General features: G+C 57.7%; 1 protein-coding gene across 1 annotated transcript; it reads left to right on the top strand.

Annotated features, from left to right (window-relative positions):
* The first annotated feature begins 516 nt into the window (after positions 1–516).
* On the top strand, positions 517–24426 carry LOC310907877 (cullin-9-like). The gene is given in 42 exon segments (XM_083858384.1): positions 517–686; positions 925–986; positions 2452–3045; positions 3787–3941; positions 4308–4841; positions 6513–6651; positions 7656–7846; positions 8297–8660; positions 8811–9003; positions 9240–9447; positions 9540–9715; positions 9811–10022; positions 10025–10346; positions 10734–10839; positions 11133–11360; positions 11494–11584; positions 11652–11823; positions 11990–12095; positions 12247–12342; positions 12418–12593; positions 13108–13241; positions 13320–13496; positions 13739–13848; positions 14112–14294; positions 14472–14629; positions 15075–15285; positions 15380–15542; positions 15658–15803; positions 15980–16097; positions 16466–16662; positions 16739–16998; positions 17077–17440; positions 17710–17850; positions 19406–19570; positions 19663–19826; positions 19961–20054; positions 20221–20295; positions 20786–20896; positions 22169–22286; positions 22631–22764; positions 22948–23039; positions 23416–24426. Coding segments are annotated over 40 exon segments (7560 nt in total). The 5' UTR covers positions 517–686; positions 925–986; positions 2452–2465; the 3' UTR covers positions 23612–24426.
* Positions 24427–24619: the final 193 nt, after the last annotated feature.

The following is a 24619-nucleotide window of genomic DNA, read 5'->3' as shown; positions in this document are numbered from 1 at the left end:
GACAGGAGAGACAGGGAGCTCCTGCAGTGGGTCCAGCAGAGGGTGCAGATGGTGATGGAGGGCCTGGAGCAGCTCAGTTCTGGGGAAAGGCTGAGGGAGCTGGGGCTGTTCATCCTGGAGAAGAGACCCTGAGAGGGAACCTGCTCCATGTCTGTCAGTGCCTGCAGGGAGGGGTCACAGGAGGGACCAGGCTCTGCCCTGCGGGGCCGGGCAATGGGACCAGAGTGAGAAACTGAGGCTCGGGAAGTTCCACATGGAGATGAGGAAGAGGCTCCTCACTGTGCAGTGCCCCAGCACTGGGACAGACTGCCAAGAGAGGGTGTGGAGTCTCCCTTGCTGGGGATATTCAAGAACCATCTGGACACCATCCTGTGCCGTGTGCTCTGCCATGACCCTGCCTGAGCAGGGAAGTTTGACCAGATGACCCCACCGTGATCCGTTCCAGCCTGGCCCATCCTGGGATTCTGAGGGACGCCGGGGACACGCCGGGGACACGCCGGGGATACTGCAGCGCGCGGGCAGGAAACGCGCAGCTCCTGCCACTCCCTTGTCCCTCACCGCCTGCCGTAGCGGGCCCGGAAGCGGCGCGCTGCTTCCGGCGCTCCCGGTGGCACCGGGGCCGCTCGGGGGCTGTGGGCAGGGCCGGACCGGCGCCTCCAGAGCCGCTTCATTCTTCCTGCCTCGGAGTGAGTCTGCTCCCCGCATACCGGGGCCGAGCCCTGCCGTGCCCTGCGCGGCTCGCTGGGGTGTCCGGGACGGCCCGCGGGAAAGCCGGTGTGTTCCCCGGCGCCCGCACCGAGCTGTCCTGTGTGTGTGTGTGTGCCCTGTACAAGCTTATTTAAGGAAAACAATTCTTTGGCTTGTGGTGGGGCATCTAAACACTGTTACAAAGCACAGCAAAAAAACTTGGTCTTTTTATTACAGAGACTGCAAGAAGGTTCCCGACTGGCATGCTGCAAATTCCAAGGAAAGCAGCACAATTGAAGGTAAGTGTGAATGTCGTGGGAGCTCAGGCTGCTTCTCTCTGCACCCGGAAAATGCTTTTAATGCGCCTGTCATAGTCTTTGATGGTCAGTGTCTTCTTTGGTCAAACGTGGGTTCACTGTTTCTCTGGTGCCTTGCTTCACTGCTTCTCTTCCCGGCGTCCCCACTGCCACCTGGCTGAACTCCTCTGAGAGCTCCTTCCTGTCAGCCTCAGCTGCAATCCTTTGGGAACTCAGTCCCCGGGTTTTCCTGCAGCTGCCTTGCTGATTGCAGGCATTCTGTCTTGGTCAGCAAAATTCCAGGTGTTTCCACACTGCTCTTTCCATGGATGGAAGCAGAGAAGCACTGTGTCTTCTTTGTAGCCCCAACATGCAGAACAGTCTGGTAATAGAGAGTAAAAATTTTTTAGTTCTGTGGAATTTGTCTATTGACAAAACATTGTAAAGGCAACAAATTCTGAGAAGAGGCCATGGAGGAAATACTGAGAGACTTTCAGGAGGTGAACCTGATTTGATGTGTATGAACTAGGTCTGAGAAGCTGCTCATTGTTTTTTTCAGGGCCTGGTGATGTGAAGGTCCCTGTGAATGGGGAGGGTACTGTGAGCTCTGGGTAAACTCACAGCCTAAACAATTATAAATGGAAAGTAGCAGGAGGGAAGACAGAAGTACAAAAGCAGCAACTTGTGAGAGTCATGTGGACAGTAGCAGAGATGCAATCAGGACTAAAATGTTCTGTCATTTTTTGCTGTCTTATTAAAGGGCCTGTTTTGCCTACTTGTTTTGTGTTAGTTTCCTTTTTGAGGAGAACCTCACTCTGTGTGTGCCAGTAATGCTTGGAACCAATTTTGTTAATGAAAAACTGCCTTAATTACTTGGGAGGGGAATGGGGGCCTCTGCAGAGTGGGTTTTCCTTCAAAGCTTTATCCTGGGTGTGGGATCTCAGGATCAAAAGCTATACCTCAACCATGTGTCAGCTGTCAGTGCTGGCTTGTTGCTCTTGAGGTGGTCACAACACAGAGGGATGCAGTAAAAGCTCAGAAGGCTCAGAAAACTCTTTATTATAGTTGCATGGTGTCTCTTATATGGTTTTTACAAACCTTGAGGGCAACTTCTAATTGGTTAATAGTTTTCTCGTTAATTATTCTATTGGTTAGTAAAAGACATTTTACTTGTCTATTAAATCTATCCATTCTTGGATTGTTTGCATATTTTCTTTACTAATTCTCATGAGACAAATTTTTTGTTATTACAGGTGCACTTATTTTTCACCCTCAGAGTAGATTGCTGTGTTAATGGAACTTCTCATTTTTAGGATAGTTTGAGATGGGAACTTGCATATGAGTTGTTAGCTGCGCTTAGAAGAAACGCCAGGCTGGCTTTTTAGCCTCTTCCTACACTGACTCACCCTCTGCCGAGCGCGTAGCTCAGAGATGAAATCCTGACCCTGCCTCCCGTGTGTGTCCGCAGGCGGGCGCGCTGCCATGGTGACCAGGAGGCCGGACGGCAGCCTGCTGCTGCAGCCGGGGCCCGGCCTGCGGGCCTGCCCCGAGGAGCTGCTGCGGCAGCGGCCGGGCCCCGACGGCCGCCCCGAGTTCCTGGTGCGCTGGAGCGTGGCGGGCCCGGAGGAGAGAGCGGCGGGAGGCGGCGGCCCCGCGGAGCCCCGGGCGGAGAAGGTCTCCCTGTGGATGTCGGCGGAGGAGGTCCGCGCCAGCTGCCCGGCGCTGCTGGGCCGGAGGAGGCCGCCGGGGCCCGGCCGGGAGGAGAAGGCGCCCGGCCCGTCGGGCGTCCCGCTGGACGAGGCGTCGCTGCGGGAGATGGAGGCCGACGTGCGGAGCCTGGTGCGGCGGGCCCGGCGCCAGGCGGCCGAGGGCGGCGCGCCCGGGGGCTCCGTGCTGGGCACGGTGACCGTGCTGGGCGCCTACGCCGGCATCGCCTCCCTGGCGGGCGCCTTCAGGGAGACGGGAGCCCTGGAGCTGCTGCTGGCGCTGCTGGGCCACCGGGACAGGCGGGTCCGCCGCGGGGCCGGGCAGATGCTGCGCGCTCTGGGCGCGCACGATGCAGGTGGGGGCCGAGGAGGGGCGGCCCAGGGAGCCGGGCCCGGGCGGGGGAGAGCCCCGGGGAGCGGCTGTCCCTTGGCAAAGGGGGGAGGAATCCGTGTGGGCCTTCCAGACTTCCTTGGCCGCACTTGTCTGGACTGCTCCTGGAGTTAGATACTCTTTCCCCTGCCAGGGTTCTGAGCTGGGATGCTGATTAACTGTTAGGAGGACTTAGGCCAAGGAGATTGGTAGAGTGTGGGGTGTCTCTGCTCCAAGCTGTCAGTTGGAAAGTCTCTGGCCTGTTCTTGGCAGGGAGACTTTCCTCAGGCCCTGGATAGAGCCTAGTCCTCATTTAAGAGGTGCTGCCATGGCTTGGAAGTGCCCAGTGAGGCTTGGGTGCAGCTGGAAGGTTGCTGTTTGTGTACCCCACAGGAGATCTGGTTTTCCCTGTCCAGTTGCCTGAGTTCATGCAGCTCTGAAGTGGGGCAGATGAGGGGCTGATTCAGGTTAAAACTTGACTTCTTTTCTTCCCTGGGACCCTCTTCTGAAATCAGTTATTTGTGAGAATCTTGCAGCTTTAGGTAGGGGTAGAAAAAACACACCAAGGAGCAAAATGTTGCCACTCCAGAGGAAGGGACAGAACGTGGATCAGGTGACACGGAGCAGCAAAGCTGTTCCTTCCCCGCAGCTCTGTCTCTGGCAGGGAGGGTGGGGTGAGGGGTGTCTCCCTGGGGCCTGAGGAGTTTTTGTGTTGTTGTTGTTGCAGAGAGCCGGGCCCATGTGCTGCTGTCCCTGAGCCAGCAGGATGGCATTGAGCAGCACATGGACTTTGACAGCCGCTGCACCTTGCTGGAGCTGTTTGCTGAGATCACATCCCCTGCAGAGCCCTCCCTGTCCTTCGAGGGGATTCACCTGCCACAGGTGGGGACAGACCCGCCACAGGAGGCCTGTGGGGCAGGAGGGGCCAGGGCTGGCAGTGGGGCCAGGGCTGGCAGCCTTGTCCAGGACAGGAGAGGAGCTGAGGGTGGGCAGTGAGCAGGGCTGGCTCTTGGGAGAGCTGGCTCAGGAGCTGGGGCTGGGGAGAGGCTGGGGCTGGTGCAGAGGCACCTGGAGAGCCTGGGCTGGGAGCAGGGAGGGGAGGGGAGGGCGGGCTGAGAGGTCTCTGCTGCTGCCAGCTGGGCTGGGGCTCTCACGGGAGCCTGCCTGGGGATGATGAGCTGGTGTGTCAGAGAGAGCTGGGGCTGGAGGTGCTCTGCAGGCTGAGTGTGAGGGCTGTGCTTGCTGCAGATCCCTGGGAAGCAGCTGTTGGTGCTGGTGAAGCGCTACCTGTGCGTGACTTCTCTCCTGGAGCAGCTGAGCAGCGCCGTGGAGCAGGGAGAGGAGCAGCAGGGCTGTGCCGTGGCCAGCCCTGTCCCTGAGGAGAGCAGCCGTGTGAAGCAGCAGTTTGAGTTCAGCATGGCCATGGCAAAGCTCATCTCGGAGCTGGTGCACGTGATGGGCTGGAGCCACAGGCACGGGGCAGAGGCGCTGGCCCAGCGGGAGCCGCAGCCTCGCCCCGCGCGCTCCATCTTCCAGCACAGGACCCCGGCCAGCACCACTGTCCAAAAGCCTGTGTTGCCTTCAAACCCTGCACCTCACAAAAAGCAGGGCTGCACCTTCCTGACTGCATCAGACTTTGCAGACAGCAGTGACTACGTGGAGTACCTGCAGGCAAACCTGGTGCGTGGCATGCGGGTGCGCCTGCTGGAGGACTGCGGTGACGTTAGAGCTGGGGAGGAAGGAGAGTTTCTCCAGAGCACAAATAGCATGCACACAGTACAGGTAGGTCATGGGGAGACTGCTGTGGCTGCAGTGGCAGAGGGGAGTGACCAGGGTGACTGATGAGCTCCTAATGATGCCTTTATGTGCAGGAGATTGGACAATAGGCGTGGCATAACGTGTATTACTGTCTGCATCTGTCCTAGCAAAACACTCCTCTTTCAGAGCTGGAGGGGTGGGTTGCATGGAAGGCTAGTCTGGTTTTGTATGGGTTGTGCTGCTAAGATTTCTTAGCCTCTAAAACAGGCCTTATTAGAAAGCCTGTACCCATCTTTCTTGCAAGTCCCCTCTAAGTATTGAAAGGTCACAGTAAGGTTTCCCTGGAGTCTTCTCTTCTCCAGGTTGAACAGCCCCAAATCTCTCAGCAGAGGTGTTCCATCCCTCTTACTGTTTTTGTGGCCTTCCTGTGGACCTGCTCCAACAGGCTCATGCCTTGTACTTCAGAGCTGCATGCAGTTCTCCAGGTGGGGTCTCACTTGAGCAGGGCAGAGGGACAGAATTACCTCCCTCCATCTGCTGGCCACACTGCTTCTCATGCGGCCCAGGAGATGGTTGCCTCTTTGGTCTCTGAGTGCACATTGCACTATTTTTTGTTTAATTAGGTTGAATGAAATTGAAATTGCTCCATTCAGGCTTGTTTTCAGTAAGTTATTTGTGAGGCTCACACTATTGACAAAACCAGATCTGAATGGCAATTGGGCCGGTCCATCAAGAGTCTGTCTCTTACCTCATCTCTTCTTTCCTTGCTCTGATTTCTGTTGCTTTCCTTGCCTTTCCAAAGAAAGAATTTCACTGTTGTGCCTGGTCCTGCAGCCATATCTTTCCATGACTCCTTTGAGGTGGCATTTGGTCCATAACTAGTTTAGGTCAGAGATGAAGACTATTTGGTGTTGTGTGTAGTTTAACTCAACTTCCTTCTTTCCTACAGTGCTTTCCCAAAGTCTGTCAGCATGTCATCTGTCCAGCACAATGGGTTCATAGTAGCACTGGTGTAACTCCAAAAGAGCTCAGTGAAACAGGCAAACCATATGTTTTTCTGCTGTTTCTTAAAGCTACTGACATGTTGTACTTACTGTTGCTGGGTTCTCCTTTTTTGCTCAGAAGGTTAAATGTAATACTGTGGTATGGGAAGCCATAAAAAATCCTTTTGATTTTTGAGAGGCAACTTGGACAAAGCAGAGGAAACAATTGCTGCCTTTGAGAAATGCTTCTCAAGAGCTCAAAACTTGTTTGAGATGGTTGATTAATGACCAAGGTTATAAAAATGCCTTGAGGCACTTTGTATACAGCTCATCTGCCTCCAAGTAATGTTGGTTATGTTCTGCCCTTGTCTGCTTTTCTCAAGGCACCTGCAGCTTGTCACTTTTGGAACAGGTGTGATTAACTGGATGCACTCATGCCTTTGCTGCTGTACTAAGTGAGATCTGTAGTGGTTGCAGGCACTGTTAGTGTTTTTTTTAAAAATCAAGATCCAGGTGTAACCAAGGCAAGAAGTTAGTACAGATGGCATGCCTCAAAACCAGACAGTGTATGCTGAAATCTGTACATAAATTGTCTGGTGTTCTACTTGAGCAGTGCTTCCTGTCCCAGGCATTTGGGAAATGGGAGGGCAAATGTAGCAAGAGGGTTGAACAAGTGAGCAAATCTGATACTCTGGGTTTGTTTGACCCATAGGTCTTATGGCAGTCAACGGGTCGGACCTGCTGGATGCGTTGGCACATCCTGGAGATTATTGGCTTTGGGGACCAGTGCGAAGATTCTGCTGCTCAGGAAAAGAAATACAGTGTGAGAAAGAGCTTTAATCTAGACACAGGTGAGATTGTGATGTGATATCAAGAGATATCATCTCTTTCTTTCTGATTATCTTGTGGGAGAGGAGTGGTGACCTTTATATGGCCAAACACACAGCAAGTAGCAGGCTGGGTTTAGAAAGCACTGTTAGTTTGTGTGACCATATAAAGCTAGTTAAGGAATTGCATGGTTTATGAGTGAACAGAGTATTTTTGAACCCTAGGCTTCTGTCAAGATGTATAATAAAAATAATGATATAAAAAGCATAAATTTGATTTAAACTGCAACTGTCAAAACTTTACATTTGAACTAACTGACCAAACTGCCAAAACATGAATGTAGAATTTCTCTGAGATGAAGCTGTTCAGGGGCACTCAAATCCCCTTAAGTAAGTGATAAGGGTTTTTAAAAGTATTAACTTAGCAACAGCTCGTTTAACTTCATACTGTTACGCTTTTAACAAGGTGTTAAAGCATTAAAGAACTGTTTTCATAGGACATCTGCAGCATTTCCTAGAATCATTTAACATTGCCCTTGTACTGGAAGAAAATAAAAGGCAGAATCCAGTCTTCAGATACCCCTTTCTTGTTCAGCATCTGACATGATTCTAACCAGGGAAACCTATTAAAAAAGATAACTCTTTTATCATAGCTGTGACCTTCTAGGATATCTTTTGTGTAGTGGTTTAAATTTACTGGCTGCAGGAGAGAATGTTGATGAGATCAGCAGCTAATTGCACACTTTGAAAATATTGCCAGTTGAAAAGATGGTTTCTTAAATGGCTTTTATCTCTTGTAGTTAAAGGCTTAACTTCATGTCAGTGTGCAGTGTCTAACTTAAACTTAGTTAGATTTCTCCTTCTCATTGTCTTTCTGATTCTGGGAGAAGTGGGAGCTTCTGTTTTACTTTTGTGTATAACTCTGTGTGGCATCATATCCCACACAGGATATGAACTGAAATGTGGGGTATGCAGCAGAGGCTGGGGGATTTGTCAGAGCTGACGGTGCCTTGCTGTGCTCCCTGCAGCTCCACAGCCATTCCTGTGCAAGCCCCTGGGGGGGCTGTACTCCCTGCCTTACCTGGGCCAGCGCCTGCCCGAGGCCGCAGGGGCGCTGAGCCGGGCCGAGTGGTGGGAGCTGCTCTTCTTTGTGAGGAAGCTGCAAGCACAGGAGCAGCAAGAGATCACCTGTCTCATCCAGCAGCACCAGGGAGAGCAGGTAGGGGCCAGTGCCTGCAGCAGGGAGGTGGGAGGGAGGAGCAAAGGGAACACTGGGGAAGGGAGCAGAGGCAGAGGAGGTGGGGAGTGTGAGCTGTGCAGGGACAGCAGGAACGGGAGGGGGAGTGGGGACGGTGAAAGCGTGGAGAGCTTGTCCCAGCAGAGCAGTGAGTGCAGATGAGAGGACAGGCGGTGTCCCCTGGCTGGCAGTGACTGCAGGGAGGTTTGGGCAGGCAGGCACGGCCTGGGGTCGTTGTGCCGGCTGCACTCGGGGGGTGAGCGCGGCTGGGAGGTGTGGGCTGCTGGAGCCGGGCTGGGGACAGCCAGGGGCAGGTGGCAGTGGGGAGTGGCCCCGGGCACCTCTGGCGGTGCAGCCTGTGTGTCCCTTGTGCCGGTGGCCGCCACCAGGGGCGGGGGGAGCCCGAATTAACTCGGCCCATCGGTGTCGGAGGTGGAGGAAGAGGCGCTGGAGCAGCTGTCGGTCCCTGCCGAGCTGGCCCAGAAGGTGCTGCAGGTCCTGGAGAAGCGGTGCCAGGGCAGAGACCTGCGTGAGCTGCGCGGCTCCCGTGTCTACGCCCGGCACTCCCTCGGCGGGAGGGAGGAGCAGGAGGGCGGAGGGGACGCGGCGGTGTCCGCAGGGGGTGACACCGGCCCCGAGGGCGCGACGGCCGAGGCGGCGGAGGGAGAGCTTCGTGCGGCCCCGGGGCCGGCCCAGGGCCCCAGGGTGGAACCGGAGTCGGATTCGGAGCTGTTCAGGGAGCTCTTGGAGAGGGAAGGGCTGTTCCTGCCGGAGGCGTCGGAGGAGCAGAGCCAGGGTAATGTCCTGCCCCAGGTGGGGCCCAGGGGAAGGCTCCGGGCAGGCGGGGGGTGCGGGGCGGGGGCGCCCGTGGGTGCAGGCCCGTGGGTTGTGGCCCCGGAGCTGCCGGAGGTGTCGGCGCTGTCCTGACCCTCCGTCCCTCCGGCAGCGCTGGGCGGCTCCGAGGGGCCGGGGGAGAGCGGCTGGGCCGCCGCCGTGCTGGACGCGATCCAGAGCAGCAGCTCCGAGCCGGGGCTGCGCTTGGCCGGGCTCCGGCACCTCCTGAGCATCCTGGAGGAGGAGCCCAAGTGGGAGCAGCGAGCGGGCACGGCCCAGGGCGGGCTGGGCACGGGCAGTGCCGGGTGAGTCCCGGGCGCTGCTCGCCCCCCGGGCTGCCCGGGGAGGGCCCCGTGGGGACAGCGCCGAGCGGGAAGGGCGGGGGGCGCAAGGGGAGAGGGGGTTCTGTGTCCCTTTGTCCCGGGCAGGGCCGTTCGCGGGGCTGTCCCGCTGCGGGCGGGCAGGGAGCGGGAGGAGGCGGCCGGGCGGGCCCGGGGCGCTGGGTGCCGGTGACAGGGGCTGAGGTGTCCCGTCCCCGCAGGGAGAGGCTGGTGCGGGCGGCCGTGGAGCTGCTGAGCGCGGAGGCGGCCGAGAAGGCGCCGGTGGCGGTGACGCTGCGGCTGGTGGCCGCGCTGGGGGCCCGCGGGCAGTGCCGCCTGCCCTTGGCCACGGAGGGCGGCGTGCGGGCCGTGCTGGGCTGCATGAGGCTGCACGGCGGCTCCGCGCTGGTGCAGCAGGCCGGGCTGGCGGTGAGTGCCGGGGCTGCCGGGCCGGGCGGGGGCCGCGGGCCGCCCCGGCCGTGCTGGAGGGGCCGCTGGCCCGGGCTGCTCGTGTCCCGCAGGCCCTCAAGGTGCTGCTGGGAGCCGCGGACGGAGAGAGGGGCTCGCCCTGGAACCACGGCGACGCGCAGATGGTGCGGGAGATCTTTGCCAGCATCGGCTCTGCCTCCGGCGAGGGCTCTGCCGGCCTGCTGAGCTGCATCCCCGCCGCCCTGAGCACCGTGCAGAGGGTCCCGGGGTAGGGCAGAGCGTGGGGGGAACGTGCAGGGGCAGGGCGGGCGGGGGGCCCGAGGGTGCCCGGGGCAGGAGAGTGGCACGGCCGTGTCCCTGCAGGGGCTCCTCGGCGGTGCAGAACGGGCTGCTGGTGGTGAACGTGCTGATGGACGGGCACCGGGGCCTGGCGGAGCAGCTGGCCAGCTGCGATCTGCTGGCGGTGCTGCAGAGCTGCTGGAGGGAGGGGCAGAGCAGCGGCTGCCCCTGGGCAGGGCTGGCCCTCAGCGCCATCAATCGCCTGGCAGAGCAGCTGGGCCCGGAGGCAGCAGGTACCGACTGCTCCCCCCTGGGTGCCACGGGCAGGGCAGAGCCCCCTGGGGGGCTGCAGCAGCTCCCGGGGGTGCCCAGGCTGGGCTCAGTGTCCCTGTCCCGGCAGGCACAGAGGTCCCGTTGGACCCGCAGATGCTGCTGGGTGTCCTGGACGATGGCGTGTCCAAGGAGGTGGTGGTGGCCCTGGAGAGGCAGCTCTGCAGCCAAGGGCCTGTTCCCTCTGGCCAGGTGGCCCAGCTGCTGCAGGACCACGGCTGCTTCCAGCTGTTGCTGCGCAGCTTGGAGCTGCTGGGGACAGAGAAGGCCGTGAGCCTGAGCATCCTCAGGTGGGTGCAGGGAACTGGGGGGTCTGGCAGCCCCTCAGCAGGTGTGGGAGTGCTGGTGGTCATGCTGGGGACACCCAGTGCATGTCTGTGGGCCCTGGTGGGGTGCTCTTCACTGGGGGCAGGCTCACCCCAGCACACAGGCAGGTGCTGATTGGAGTGTCCTGGGGCACAGGGCCGTGTGGGGACACAGCAGCTGTGCCTGGCTGCTGTGGGGACATGCAGGGACAGCAGAGGACGTGCCTGGGTGCTGGTGGGGTGTGCAGGGTGCCAGGGGAGCCTTGGTTGCCAGTCCCTGAGAGGTGCTTTCCAGGTGGGGCAGGGGAGCAGGGCTGCCTGTGGCATTGCTGTCCCTGTGCCCCGGCCTGAGCAGGCCCCTCGGTCCCCCAGGATCCTGAACAAGTTCCTGGACAGTTATCAGGAGGATGTGCTGCCTTGGCACGAGTGTGTGGAGCCCTGTGTGTCCTTCCTGAGCAGCCACAGCAGCAGCTGGGAGGTGAGGGGGCCCAGGGGTGCAGCAGGCAGGAGTGGCCGTGCTGGCTGTGCCTCAGCCAGGCCTGGTTTGGGCAAGCAGGGCTCTGCTGGTGGCAGCCTGGCCTCGTGTCCGAGGCTGGCACAGGTGGGAGTGGCTGTCCTGGCCATGTCTTGGTGGCCTCGTGCCAGGCTGGCTGTGCCTGGCCAGGCTCTGGTGGCTGCTGGGGGTGGGATGAGGAGAACGGAGCCTGGGGCTGCTGGGGGCCCGGGGAGCTGCCAGCAGTGCCCCCTGTGCTCAGGGCTGCGTCTCAACAGGTGCTGCAGGAGGTCGTTGGCTTCCTGCACCGCCTGGGCAGCGCCAGCAGGGACTGTGTGGTGGTGATGTGCCACGTGGGCACCCAGGAGGCCGTGTCCAAAGCCCTGGAAAAGCACAGCACGGTGCCGCCGCTGGCGCCGGCCCTGCTCGAGCTGGTGGCCGAGTGTGAGAAGTACTCCAGGCTCTACAGGGAGCTGACCAGCAGCATCTTGGCTGGCTGCATCCAGGTGGGCCTGGGGCTTTGGGCCTGGGCCATCAGGCTGTCCCTGCAGTGAGGGACGGCCCTGTGCTCCCTGCCTGGCACAGCCCTGCGGGGCTGAGGGGAGGAGCCCCTGGTGAGAGCCTTGGCCCATCCCACAGCTGGTCCTGGGGCAGATTGAGGAGCACCGCCGGAGCCAGCAGCCCATCAGCATCCCCTTCTTTGATGTCTTCCTGCACAACCTGTGCCGAGGTGAGTGCAGGCAGGGGGAGCTGGCCCCGGGCTGGGTGGCTGGAGGCTCCATGTGCTCTGCTCACAGGCTCCAGCATGGAGGTGAAGGAGGACAAGTGCTGGGAGAAGGTGCAGGTCTCTTCCAACTCACACCAGGCCAGCAAGCTGACGGACAGGAACCCCAAGACCTACTGGGAGTCCAACGGCAGCACGGGCTCGCACTTCATCACCGTGCACATGCAGTGTGGGGTGGTGATCAGGTGGGGCTGGGCCCGTGGGGAGGAGAGGCCCGGGGGGTCTGTGCCAGCCCCGCCACGGTGGCCCCGTCCCGGGGGAGGCGACACGGCCGGCAGGGCCCGGCGGGGCTCCCGGGGCCGGGCAGGGAGGTGGGGACGGGCGGGCAGCCCCGTGTTTGCTGTGCCGCAGGGAGCTGAGCATGCTGGTGGCCAGCGAGGACTCCAGCTATATGCCATCGCGGGTGGTGGTGCTGGGCGGGGACAGCCCCGCCACCATCAGGACGGAGCTGAACGCGGTGAGTGCCGGTGGGAGCGGCCGGGCTGCTCCTCGCTGTGCCCCTGGAGGTGCGGCCCCGGTGTGAGCCTGGGAGGTGCCCGGGGAGGTGGGCAGGGCAGGAGCCTTTTCCAGGCTGCCTGTGATGCTGAGGGCTCAGTGCCTTCCTGCAGGTGACCATCTTGCCCTCGGACAGCAGAGTGATCCTGCTGGAGAACATGAGCCGCTTCTGGCCCATCATCCAGATCCGGGTGAAGCGGTGCCAGCAGGTGGGGAGGGGAGCAGGGCTGGGGGCGGGCAGGGTGGGGCCGTGGCCCAGGAGCTGAGGGTCCTGCTCTCCCTAGAGTGGCATTGACACTCGTGTGCGTGGCATCGAGGTGCTGGGTCCCAAGCCCACTCTGTGGCCCGTCTTCAAGGAGCAGCTGTGCCGGAGGACGTTCCTGTCCTGCAGTGCTCGGGCCCAGGCCTGGAGCCAGGAGATCTGCCGGGACCGGGGGCAGCTGCTGCAGCTCTTTGGCAGGTGAGTCGTGTCCTGGCCGTGCCATCGCCTCCCTGGTGTCCCAGGGCCCGGGGGGACACGGCTGGCAGCCTGTGAGGGGACTGCAGGGCTGGGACAGGAGCAGCTGGGTGTGCCACAGGGATGGGAGGGGCCCTTCTTCCTTGCCATCAGGTCCTGGATGGCCAGGGCCACCTTGGGGTCTCCCCTGGGTTTAAGCTGGACTAAGCCCCCAAAGAGGGAAGCTGGTCCCTCCCAGGGCCAACACATCCTGACATGGCAGAGGTCGGCCAGGCACAGCAGGATCTCGTGGCCACAGCCCCTGCACAGCCCCCATTTGGCAGGGGCTGCCAGAGCCCCAGGGCCATTGGGGACAGGGCCCAGGGACAGCGAGGGGTCCTCCCTGGCCGGTGGGGGCTGGTGGGGCCAGCGAGCCCTGGTGCCTTGGCAAGGGGCAGAGCAGGGAGGCAGCCCTGCTGTGCTCTCCCCTGGAGCTCTCCAGCCCTTGGCAGGACGTGCTGCCCGCTGGCTGTTGCAGACTGAACCGGGCGCTGCAGCACGAGCAGGGCTTTGCCAACCGCTTCCTTCCCGACGACGAGGCAGCCCGGGCCCTGGGCAGGACGTTCTGGGAGGCCCTGGTGACCCCCTTGGTGCAGAGCATCACCAGCCCAGGTACCCTGTGACCTCGGGGAGCCCCCCGGGCCGTGCCCCGGCAGAGGCACCCGACTCTGAGTGTGGCTGGCCCCGCAGACCCCTCTGGAGTCAGCCCCCTGGCCTGGCTGCTGAGCGAGTACCTGGAGAACACGGAGCTGCCCCGCCGTGCCGGGGCCCGCGGGGCCGCCTTCGGCTCCTGCGTGCGGTGCCTGACCCAGCTCCTGGTGCACGTGGACCCCGGCGGCCCCGAGCCAGAGGAGCCCCGAGCAGCTGGTGAGCCTGGGCTGCCCTGGGTGGGGCTGGGTGGGCACTGCTGCTGCAGGGCCAGGCTGTGGCCGTGGGGCTCCTCTGGGGAGTGTCCTGTGGCACGGAGGCTCCTGAGCAGGGAAGGCACAACTGTGCTCGTGCCCCACTGTGGCTGTGGCTCCCCAGCATCCCCTCAGCCCTGCTGTGGCAGGTGAGTGTGTGGGGCCTGCCCGTGGAGCCCCACTGAGCCTGAGGCTGACACTTTGCAGGTGGGAAGGAGGGGAAGAACAAGGAGGTGCCGGCTAGGCCTGCAAAAGTGGAGAAGTCAAGAGGCCTGTGGGGAATCTCGCAGTGCTGGCGTGGCGTGGTGCAGCAGCAGGTAGAGCTTGCAGGGCCAGCTGGGAGGGATGTGGGACCTGTCCTGGGTGGTTGGAGCAGGGAGTGGGGTCAGGCAGTGCCCTGGGAGTATGGGGAGGGCTGAGCTGGGGCAGGGCAGGGCTGGGCTGGGCAGGGCTGGGCAGGGCAGGGCCAGACAGGGATGAGGCAGGGCAGGGCTGAGCTGGGGCAGGGCAGGGCAGGGCAGGGCTGGCTGCTCCCAGGGGCACACCCCGCTCCAGCTCAGCCCCGGCGCTGCTCCCGCAGGTGCAGCGGTTCCTGCAGGCGGCGGGGCCGGCCCCGGACCTCGCAGAGCGCTACTGCCGGCTGTACCAGCGCCTGCGCGGGGCCACGGAGGAGCTCTTTGGGCAGCAGGCCGCCTTCGTGCTGGCCCTGGGCCAGGGCTTTGCGGGGGCTCTGCTGCAGCTCTCCTTCCTCACTGCCCTGCACGTGAGTCGAGGAGCGCGGCCCCGCTGTCTCAGGCACGGGCTGGGGAGATGCCCTGGGCACGGCCCTGGGGCAGGCTCTGGGTGGGGTGTCCTGTTCCCCCCAAGCCACATTCGGGGCCAGCTCAGGTGTGTGGTGCTCGTGCCAGCGTCCTGTGTGCAGCCAGCCCTGTCCCTGCAGGTGAGTGAGCAGTTTGCCCGCTACCTGGACATGCAGATCCAGGAGCTGCGCAGGGCCGCGGGCAGCACGGGGCCTCTGGAGCGGCTGCAGCAGTTCCTGGAGCCCTTTGTCGTCTTCAGTGGCCTGGAGCTTGCCCACACCTTTGAACACTTCTACAGGTGAGGCTGCTGTGTCTCCCCAGAAGCAGGGCCCTGGTGCAGCCTGGCCCGGTGTGGCAATGCTGCTCCTGCTTTGCTTTTCCTGGGCTGTGGGGGGCCCGTGTGTGCTGCCAATGTGTGCAGTCCCATTCCCTGCTGGGCACAGGGAGGGCCTGTGTGTGCTGCCAGTGTGTGCAGTCCCATTCCCTGCTGGGCACAGGGAGGGCCTGTGTGTGCTGCCAGTGTGTGCAGTCCCATTCCCTGCTGGGCACTGGGAAGGCCTGTGGGTGCTGCCAGTGTGTGCAGTCCCATTCCCTGCTGGGCACAGGGAGGGCAGACATTTGTCCTGCCAGGCCCGGGGACAAGGGCAAGGACAAGGCTGGGCACGGGGCTGTGGCTCTCCTGGCAGGTGGCTGGTGGCCACAGGGCCGGGCCCAGCCCTGACTGAAGCTGGTGGCCGTGGCAGGCTCTACCTGGGGGACCGGCTGCTGACACAGGGGCCATCGTGGCTGGAAGGAGCCATCGTGGAGCAGATAGGGCTGTGCTTCCCCAGCCGCTTTCCCCAGGAGATGCTGAGCAACCTGGCCCAGTCGGAGGAGCTGCAGCGGCAGTTCTGCCTCTTCCAGCTGCAGGAGCAGGACAGGCGGCTGCTGGAGCTGGGCTCGGGCCCGGCCGAGGTGAGAGGGGCGGGGGCGTGGGGAGGGCGGAGCCGCCGCTTTCCCCACGGGATCCCGGAGCCTGACTGGGGCTGCCCTGTGTCCCCGTGCCCAGGAGGAGCTGGGAGCAGCCCCAGACGTGGCAGAGGTGAAGGTGCTGGCCCTGTCCCCGCGCTGCTGGCCCGTGTCCCCGCTCTGTTACATGGATAAGCCTGCCAGGTTTTTCCCGGCCCTGCTGAGCTCCCCCCTGGATGAGTTTGCTGACTTCTGCCGGCAGAGTGAGTGCTGGGGCTGTGCCCAGAGCCTTCAGGGCAGCTCAGGCCCAGGTGCTGGTGGGCTGGGAGTGCCTGGCAGGGCTGGACCCGTCCCTGGCACTGCCCCTGTCCCTGGCAGGCCAGAGCCAGCTGGGCTGGGGGTGCACCAAGCCCCGGCGGCTGCAGTGGACGTGGCTGGGCCACGCTGAGCTGCAGTTTGGAGACTGTGTCCTGCACGTGTCCACGCTGCAGATGTACATCCTGCTGTGCTTCAACACTGCCCAGGTAGGACTGGGGCCATGCTGGGGCCAGGGAGGCAGTGGAGGCTGGGGCATGGCAGGGCTGTGTGCTCCCTGCCCTGCTGGTGGGATCTGCAGCAGTGTTTGGGGCACAGGAGCCCAGTGTGAGGCCAGGCCTGTGGCCAGTGAGCCTTGGCCATGGCCTCCCACTCTGTGCTGCAGGAGGTGGCTGTGGAGGCCCTGCTGCAGGCTACGGGGCTGCCTGCTGACCTGGTGCACCACGCCCTTACTCCACTGACCCACGGCCAGGGCATCCTGCAGGGGAGCTGCACTGCTGGGGGTGAGTGTGGGGCTGGGGCACCCAGGGGAGGGGCTGGAATGAACCCCGAGGGGTGCTGGACTTAGAAGTGCACAAGCTCATGGGGCTGGTGAGGGGCTGTGTCCATGTGCTGGTGCTCAGGGCACAGGTGTGTGTGTCAGGGTGGGGCCTGGGTCAGTGTGGGTATCTGGCTCTGGTGTCTGAGTGTAGATCTGGGCTCTGTGTGTGTGGCTGTGCCTTGGGGCCACGTGTGGGGACAGGGCTGGGGTGGCCAGCAGGACAGGCAGCCACAGGAGGCCCAGCTGGGCTCCCCCAGGCACACGTGTGTCCTGGGGCTCCTGCAGGCCCAGCTCGAGGCCTGGCTGAGCCCGGCTTGGTGCTGGCTCCAGGTGTCCTGCGGCTGAACCAGGCGGGGCTGGCCCAGAGCTCCGGGCGCCAGCTGAGGCTGCTGCCCCAGCAGAGGTACCTGCACACGGAGAGGGCCGAGGTGAGCGCCCTGGAGAGGAAGAGGAACGTGCTGTGCTGCCTCATCACCCGCATCCTCAAGGTGGAGAAGCAGCTGCACATGGACAGCCTGGTGTTCAGGGTAGGGGCTGCTGCAGGGGGGCTCGGGGGCTGCGTGGGGGCTGCAGCCACTGCAGTGGGGTCCCTTTCTGCTGCAGGTGATCGATGCCTGTCAGAAGGGCCAGCTGGGGCCAGGGGTGCAGTTCCTGAGCTTCTGCTGCCACAGCGTGGATGTGCTGTCCTGCATCCTGCACCTGCTGAACCAGGGCTACCTCCGGCGCCAGGAGGGGAGGCCTCATGTCCTGGAGTACGTCTCTGCTGAGTCCACAACCCCTCTTGGTGGCCAGGCACAGATGACTTTCCAGTGCAGGCCAGCCCAGGCATCTCTGGAGGAGGACAGCAGAGACAGCCTGCATTGGTAGGGGTGCATGTCATGAGGTGTGGAGGGGTGTGCCTCTCCCCCCTGTGTGTGGACATGACACATTTCTCCGTGCAGGCAGAGTCCTGGCACAGACAGTGTGGAAGAATATCTCATGGCAATGCTGCAGGTGCCCATGGGGCACACGCTCAGCCCAGAGGAGGCAAAGCTGCTCATGAACCAGACAGTTCAGCAGGTCCAGGATACTCTGAGCATTCCAGATGATGTTGTTCAGCACCTCCTCATGCACTGTAGATGGAATGTGGATTTCCTGATCCAGTGCTATGTGGAGAACCGTGAGGCCCTGCTCATCTCCTCAGGGCTCCAAGTGCAGGACGTCCAGCCTCCTCCAAGCCCTGGAACCCACTGCCCAGTCTGTGTGAACCAGCTGTGTCCCACTGAGAAGCCACCAACCCTTTGCTGCATGCACTACTGCTGCAAGGTGAAGGTTCTGGGGCCTTTGGTTCCTGCTACTTGACAGGGAATTGCTGCTGTCTACCTGGAGCAGCTGTTCTTTGTCTGAAGGCATTATCAGGGGACTCTTCAGAGCTTATACATTCTCAGCTCACTTTTTTGTTGTGGTCCTTTACTTCCTGGTTTGTCTATTCCCACTTTTGTGCTTTGGGATGATCTGTGGGGGTTTGTGCACCCTCTGCTGGATGGGGAGGGCTCCCAGAGTCAGGTCTGATGTCTCCTCTTGTGCCCTGGCAGCCCTGCTGGAGGGAATACCTGACCACTCGCATTGAGCAGAACATGGTTGTCAACTGCACCTGTCCCATCTCTGAGTGCCGTGCTCAGCCCACCACAGCCTTCATCTACTCCATCCTGTCCTCCCAGGAGATTATAGCCAAGGTGAGGCACCAGGGGTGGCTGCTGGGTGTCCAAGCTCTCTTGTGTTTTGGTTAGCACTATCAGATGATTTCGTTGCTGCTTTTCCCCTTCCTGTTACTAAGACTGGCAACGTGGTAATGGTGGCCAGATTTTGTCTGTTGTCTCTGATTATGGTCAATCCCAACTGTTCAGGAAGGCATTACATCAACAGAAGAGCACAGTGGTATTTCCTCTAAACAGATCTCTGGCAAGCAACATTTCAGGGACATCATTAGTTCAGCACTAGATGAGACCCGTGGTAGCAGCTCATGATAAGTATCCTCCACTGGTGGCCCGGAAGCAATTTAATAATAATAATAATAATAATAATACATAGCCAAATGAAATATGAGCAATTTCCTTTTACTGCTGCATCAGTGAGCCCTATGTCCTTCTCTTCCATCAGTCTCTGACCAGTTCAGGTTTTTGTGGGGATGGCAGGAATTACCCCGTCAGACTTAATCTTCACTCTTAAGTCTGTGTGAGTCTATGGACGTCTCTAAACCAGGCTTTCTGAGTTCTGCTTACCTTAGTGCTTGGTCATCAGGATGCAGCAGTAGCTGCTTGTTCTAAAGTAGACTTTTTCTTTCAGTTCTTAGGGCTGAATGCCCTGCCCACCTAATGGCAGAACTGTAGCTGTCACATGACAGACTCTCTTTGTTAATTGCTGGGCAGAACAGTCTCTATTCCACTGTTCTGTTGTTTGACAAGTGTATCTTGTCTTATTTTTTATAGGAAGTGTTTGGAAAATTAGTGCATATATCTGGACAATTAGTCCTTACTGCCTTTGCAAATCCCACAGTCACACATGTCTGAAAGCAGGATTTAGTAGCCTGTTGCTGTGACTGCCTTATAAAAAGAAATAATTATTGCAGGTGGACATAAACAGCAGCTAATTTTAACAGCTTGCTGTGATGCTCTCACTGAAATGTTATGTTTTCCTTTTGACCAGTAAGTGGTGTGGCTGGACTGTTAATGTCTAGTGCAGAGTCACACATACAGTCATAGAATATTTTGATTTTTAATAATGTGGAGGAGGTCTCTGGTCCGATCCTGAGCTCAAAATAACTAGATTATTTTATGAAGATTTAATGCTGGAATTCTCTTTAAACATAAGAAAAGTGGTTGTTTGGGTTGGTTTGTTGTTTTTGTTTTGGTTTTTTTTCAGTAGTAAGAGTAATGAGAGATGGGACCAGTTTGGGCAGAGATGTTTGTAGTCTCTGTGCTTGGGCATGTTCAAAATCCAACTGGACGCAGTCCTGAGCAATCCTGCTTTGAGCTGGAGAGGTTCGACCAGGTTTTATTTCCAGAAATGCCTTCCAACCTCAGCAATTCTGTGAGACGAAACAGCTTCCAGATATGACACGGGGGGGATAGAAAAATGAACACAAAGGGAATGAAAGGGTAAACTGTCTGAGTGCTGTTCTGTTGTGAGCAGTTTTGGTGAGATGCATAGCCCAGAGCCCCAGACCCTGCTTTTAAGGCCTAACCATGCAACTTCTCAGGCTCAAGTCTCCTTCCTGGCTTCTCATTACAGTATGAAAAAGCCCTCCTCAGGCGCTATGTGGAGTGTTGCTCCAACCTGACGTGGTGCACCAACCCTCAGGGCTGTGATCAGATCCTGCTTAAGGATGGACTTGGTTATGGAGCAGCCTGTTCCAAGTGCTCCTGGACATCCTGCTTCAACTGCAGCTTCCCAGAGGTGAGGCTGAGCTGGATCACGGGCTGTGCTGTCAGGTTTGGCACACACCCTTTCTGCTGTTGTGTGATTGTCTGTTTCTCTCTCTCTCTCAGGCCCATTACCCTGCCAGCTGCAGCCACATGTCTCGGTGGGTGGATGATGATGGATACTATGAGGGAATGACAAGTGAAGCCCAAAGCAAACATCTGGCCAAGCTCATTTCAAAGCACTGCCCAAACTGCCAGGCCCAGATAGAGAAGAATGAGGGGTGCCTGCAGTGAGTAGACAGTTTTGTTTGCTGCTGTGTCTGTGACTAGTGGCACAGTCCCTGGCTGTGGTGCAGGGGAGCACTGTCAGGAGCTGCCTGCAGGTGGCTGTCAGGACTGAGTGGTTCCCACTGTCGTTCTGCAGTATGACTTGTGCAAAGTGTAACCACGGCTTCTGCTGGCGCTGCCTCAAGCCCTGGAGGCCCAGTCACAAGGATTATTACAACTGCTCTGCTGTGGTGAGTGCTTTGCTGTGTCAGGTTTGTGTTCAGAGGCCCCTGTAGCCTCTCAGAGAAGGATCTCCACTTGGGCCCTTTACACTGGACTTTGTGAATTTGGCAGTAATAATGGCATTTCCAGGTACTTGAGGGAAATTGCTACAATTTCCTGCCCCTTCCCTTTCAGGTGAGTAAAGCAGCTTGGCAGGAGAAGCGTTTCCAGGACTACAATGAGAGATGCACCTTTCATCACCAGGCCAGGGTAGGAGCTCCCTTTCCCTTTCAGGTGCTGGCTGCTGCTCAGCCCTGGAGAGCAGGGCACCTGCTCTTGGGTCAGTGTCTTCTCTGCTTAGCAGCAGGCCTCATATCCAGCTGGGGATCACTGGATGGTTATTTTGCCCTGGCTCTGACATTGAGGAGTGGTCCTTGGCTGCTTTCTCCTATCCAGTGTGTTGTGGAAACTGAGCACCTGACCTGTGGTGTTCAGGGGCTCAGAGAGGGGCAGGAGTTGGAAGCAGTGGTGACTGAAGGCTGAGCTCTGCCCAGAGCTGAGGTGCTGTAGAAGGTTGAAGTGATGGCACAGTAGAAATGTCATAGTTGGATGCATTAAGTGCTCTGCTGCTTGCCTGCATCTTCTGGGATGTCACTTCAGAATACTTAGCAATTATTTGTGTGGAAGGTGCTGTTTTTTCAATCTTGTGGAGCTTGACAGTGACATTGACGTTTTTTCCTCCCTCCTTTGGTTATTGCAGGAATTTGCCATAAGTCTGAGAAACAGCATTTCTTCCATCAGAGAGATGCCAAAAATTAGGAACTTGACCTTTGTTCTTGATGCCTGCAAAGTGTTGGAACAGGCACGGAAGGTAAGGCTGGATAATAAAGTCTTGTTGAGATTTAGACTAAATCCCGTTGGTGTGTTTCATGCCTCTCTTAAAGTGAGGAGACACCAACGTTGTTCTCCAAATAAGAGGAGACAGAGGAAGGGGAGGATTAGCATCAGGACAGGGGAAGAGCTTGTGTCTGTCTTTCCCTGCTTTGAGTCTGAGTTGAGCTTTGTTTGCAGTGTTCCCTACAGTCAGGTCATAGGATTTGGAGCTCAGCTCAAGCTAACACCATGGAATCAACACAGAGTCTATATTTAGGGCTTTCATCCACTGGGTTTGGTCCATTCCTATTAGAAATGTCCCAGTGAAGGTACTTTGAAAGCTCTCCTGATGCTGTGGTACAGTCAGGAAGTTCCTCTTGATGCTCATGTTAAGATTTGCTTTTCTTAACTTCATTTCATGAACCATAAATACATTGGAACTAGTGAGTTACCTGCTCCTCATAGCCACATTAGAAAGGGTTTGTAATGCAGCCACTGTGTGTGTGCAGTAAGCCTGTGACACCTTAGGCCTGTAATGCCTGATCTGTCCTGAAACATCAGCAGGAGGTGGGAATTGTCTTGGCAGTACTGACTTTGCATTTACACCTTGGTTTTGCAGGTAGGTTTGATTTTGTGAGAGTCATGTGGGACAAGGATGCCTGGTGCTATTTTGTCTTCCCAGTGTGGTAGCCCCTGAGTTTTCTGGGGTATACTGTTGCTTGTTACTGCTGCCACTGAATTTTCTGACCCATTTCTTTAAATGGAAGCAGTGATCTCATTCCCTGCTGGGTGCCTGTATGGCTTTAGGGGTCATTCATTCATAACTGGAGTTTGCCACTTGTTGAAATGCCTTTCTGTGGGCTCTTGGTGCTGTATAGCACCATGCCTTCTTCCCTTTGGGCTCCATTCTCTTAGTTCACTGCCACTTTTGTTCAGCCTGGGCTGCCCAGCACTGCCTAGGCCTGTGTACTGATGGGTCTGACTCTTTGCCCACTGATCAGGCACACTTGTTATGCATTTACAGTCTGTGTTCTTGTGATGGTTTGCAGGTGGGAACAATCAGTTATTTTAGACTTCAATGTAAAATAATTGCACATTCATTTCCAATCCTGCCAGTAGCTCTAGTTAGCCTGGATGGGGTCACTGGGCTATGGGCACAAGCCAGAGGCCACTGGGAATACTGAGGTCTGGAAGGGTTTGGTGCTGCTCCCTTCTTGCCCACTCTGAAGCTGAAGGAGGGTGCTTAACAACATGACCTGTACTTTTCCAGGTGCTGGCCTACTCCTGTGTGTACAGCTACTATAACCAGGACGCTGAGAGCATCGATATTGTGGAACAGCAGACTGAGAGCCTGGAGATGCTCACTAATGCTCTGCAGATCCTTCTGGGTAAGTCCTGCAGCCTCTTTAAGTTGTGACTAGCATTTCCAGTTGTAGTCCAAGAGCAGCAGCTCTGCAGTGGGGCAATAGCACATGTACCAACACCCAGCTGGGCCTCACTTCTACCAGTCCGTTTTTGCCTTGTTGATTTCATTTCTGAGGGAGTCCACAGGAGCAGTTTGGCTGCTAGTGGAGATTGATGCAGTAAAGAGCAACGTGTTCTGTTCTGAAAGAGGGGTGCATGTGCACAGGAGATCTAAGCAGCTATGGCTGCCTTCACAGTCAGAGCCAAGAACTTGGTCTCTGCTCAGGAGTGTGGGATGCAGCATGACTCTGTTGGCCTTGAATTGCAGAGGAAACGCTGCTGCAGTACCAGGACTTGGCCACTTCTCTCCAGCTCCTGAAGGCAGAGCACTTCCATGTGGCTTTGGAGCTTCTGCAGCAGATCAGGGAGCGGCTCTTTGCCATTCTCTGGCACTCCACACAGGTGAAGGCTCTTCCTGGCTTGTCTGGCTCTGGTCTGGTTTGATTGTGGGCAAACTAAAGGGCTTGATCAGCTGAGGGGGCAGACTGGGGATCGTGTGTGTGCAGGGTAGGGGTTTGCAGCACAAAATACACCCCAACTTACGTACTGTTTCTATCTCTTTTGGCTGTTCTTACCTGCTAACAGGATTTCCATGTTGGGCTCCAGACCTCAGGAGATGCTGTTCAGAGAAAGCTGAAACTTGCAAATGTGCCTGCCTCAGCCCTTGCATGTACAGGGTGAGTTTTCTTAGTGGGGTGACAGGGGAAGGGAAGTCAGTGCAGACAAAAAGGAGGTGAGCAGAGTTACCTCCTGTGCTCACTGACATACAAAAGAGTGAATGACAGACACTGAGTACTTGCATCCTGTTTTGTGGTTTGAGGTAGCAATTGAAGTGACATAGTGGTGTAGGGAAACCAGCAAAACTTCTGTTTGTATGCAGCTATGATCAGGAAAGCTCCATCACTGGCAGGCTCAGTTATGGAAGTTGCTCTCCTCAGACCCTCTGGAGTTTCTTTGGATGGGGATGCTGAGGCAATGGCAGTAGGGTGTTGTGGGGCTGGGTGGCAGCTGATGCTCACAGCAGAGGCTCTGCTCTTCTGCTCTCCTCAACAGGCAAAAACGCATCCTCCTCTGTGACTCCCCCAACACAGATGAAGGTGGCAAGGAGATTGAAGATGACGAGTATGATCCACAGTGGCAGGAGGACTATGATGATGATGATGATGACCTTGATGAAGACAACTTTATGATTGATAACGAGTCAGATTGTGATTCTTACTTTGATGATGATGACAGCTATCGTAGCTAACACCAGAACTGTTCTGTCAGCCAGCCTGCCACCTTGGACCTCTGCCTCTACTTTGTCTCAACCAGGTTGTGTTAAGGTTTTTCCTCAAAGGCAGGGAGGAGCTCTTAGATGGAACAAAACATTTCCTCTGGGAGGTTTCTTGCTCAGTATGAATATGCAGGAACGTGCTGTGGGCAGCTGGTCTGTGTTACTGTGGCCACCTGTCTCAGACAGACATCTCCTTGCCTTTTTCCCTTGTCTCCAGTTCTGCCTATAGGTATTGAATTGAGTTAGGAAGTCACATCCCACCTGCAGAGTGAGGACCATCTGTCACAGGGCTGCTCCTTCTCTTTGGGGTGCTCTCTTCAAGGGCTGGGCACATATCCCAGCATGGCACTGTCCAGCAGTGGCCAGTGTCTGGAAATGCTGTAAAAAGATGCCTTTACACTCAAGTTAAAGCCTCCCAGCTGGAGCTGGTGGGATTCTCTCCAGCCCCAGATGTATATGGTTTGGTTTCTCTGGTTGAGAGGGGCATTTTTGCCCTTTGTTGGAGTTTTCTTCTCTGTTACGAAGCAGGAAGGGCTACTATGGGTGACACAAGTTTGTAGGATTGTTTGAGTTTATAAGTATATGCACATACACATATTTTATATATATCTATATATATATATATATGCAGAGGTTGTTCAGATAGTACTGTATCTTTGCAAAAAAAAAAAAAAGAAAAGAAAACCCTGAGGAACAAGGGTTGAAAAAAGTTCTGTTTAAAAAAATAAACAGTTTTTTAAAGGCTTCTGATGTTTTACTGAATCACTGTGAGTGTCATGGCTGTCTTTGGGCCCACCCTCCTTGAGCAGGGAGGTTGGAGCAGGGGACCACTGTGGTCCCATCCAACAATATTCCATTCTGTGAGTCTCTACCATGTGGGGTGTGTGTAAAAAATTGTAATGATGGCTCCTAGGAGTAAGGTTGAGGAGAAGATTTATTTTGCATGTTACGTGTTTTGCATGTTCACCTTACCACAGTGAT

Source organism: Zosterops lateralis, assembly GCF_965231275.1.
Source record: "Zosterops lateralis genome assembly, chromosome: 3".
Classification (NCBI taxonomy): Eukaryota; Metazoa; Chordata; class Aves; order Passeriformes; family Zosteropidae; genus Zosterops; species Zosterops lateralis.
The sequence above is the reverse complement of the archived record's forward strand: the minus strand, read 5'-3'. Positions and strand labels throughout refer to the sequence as shown.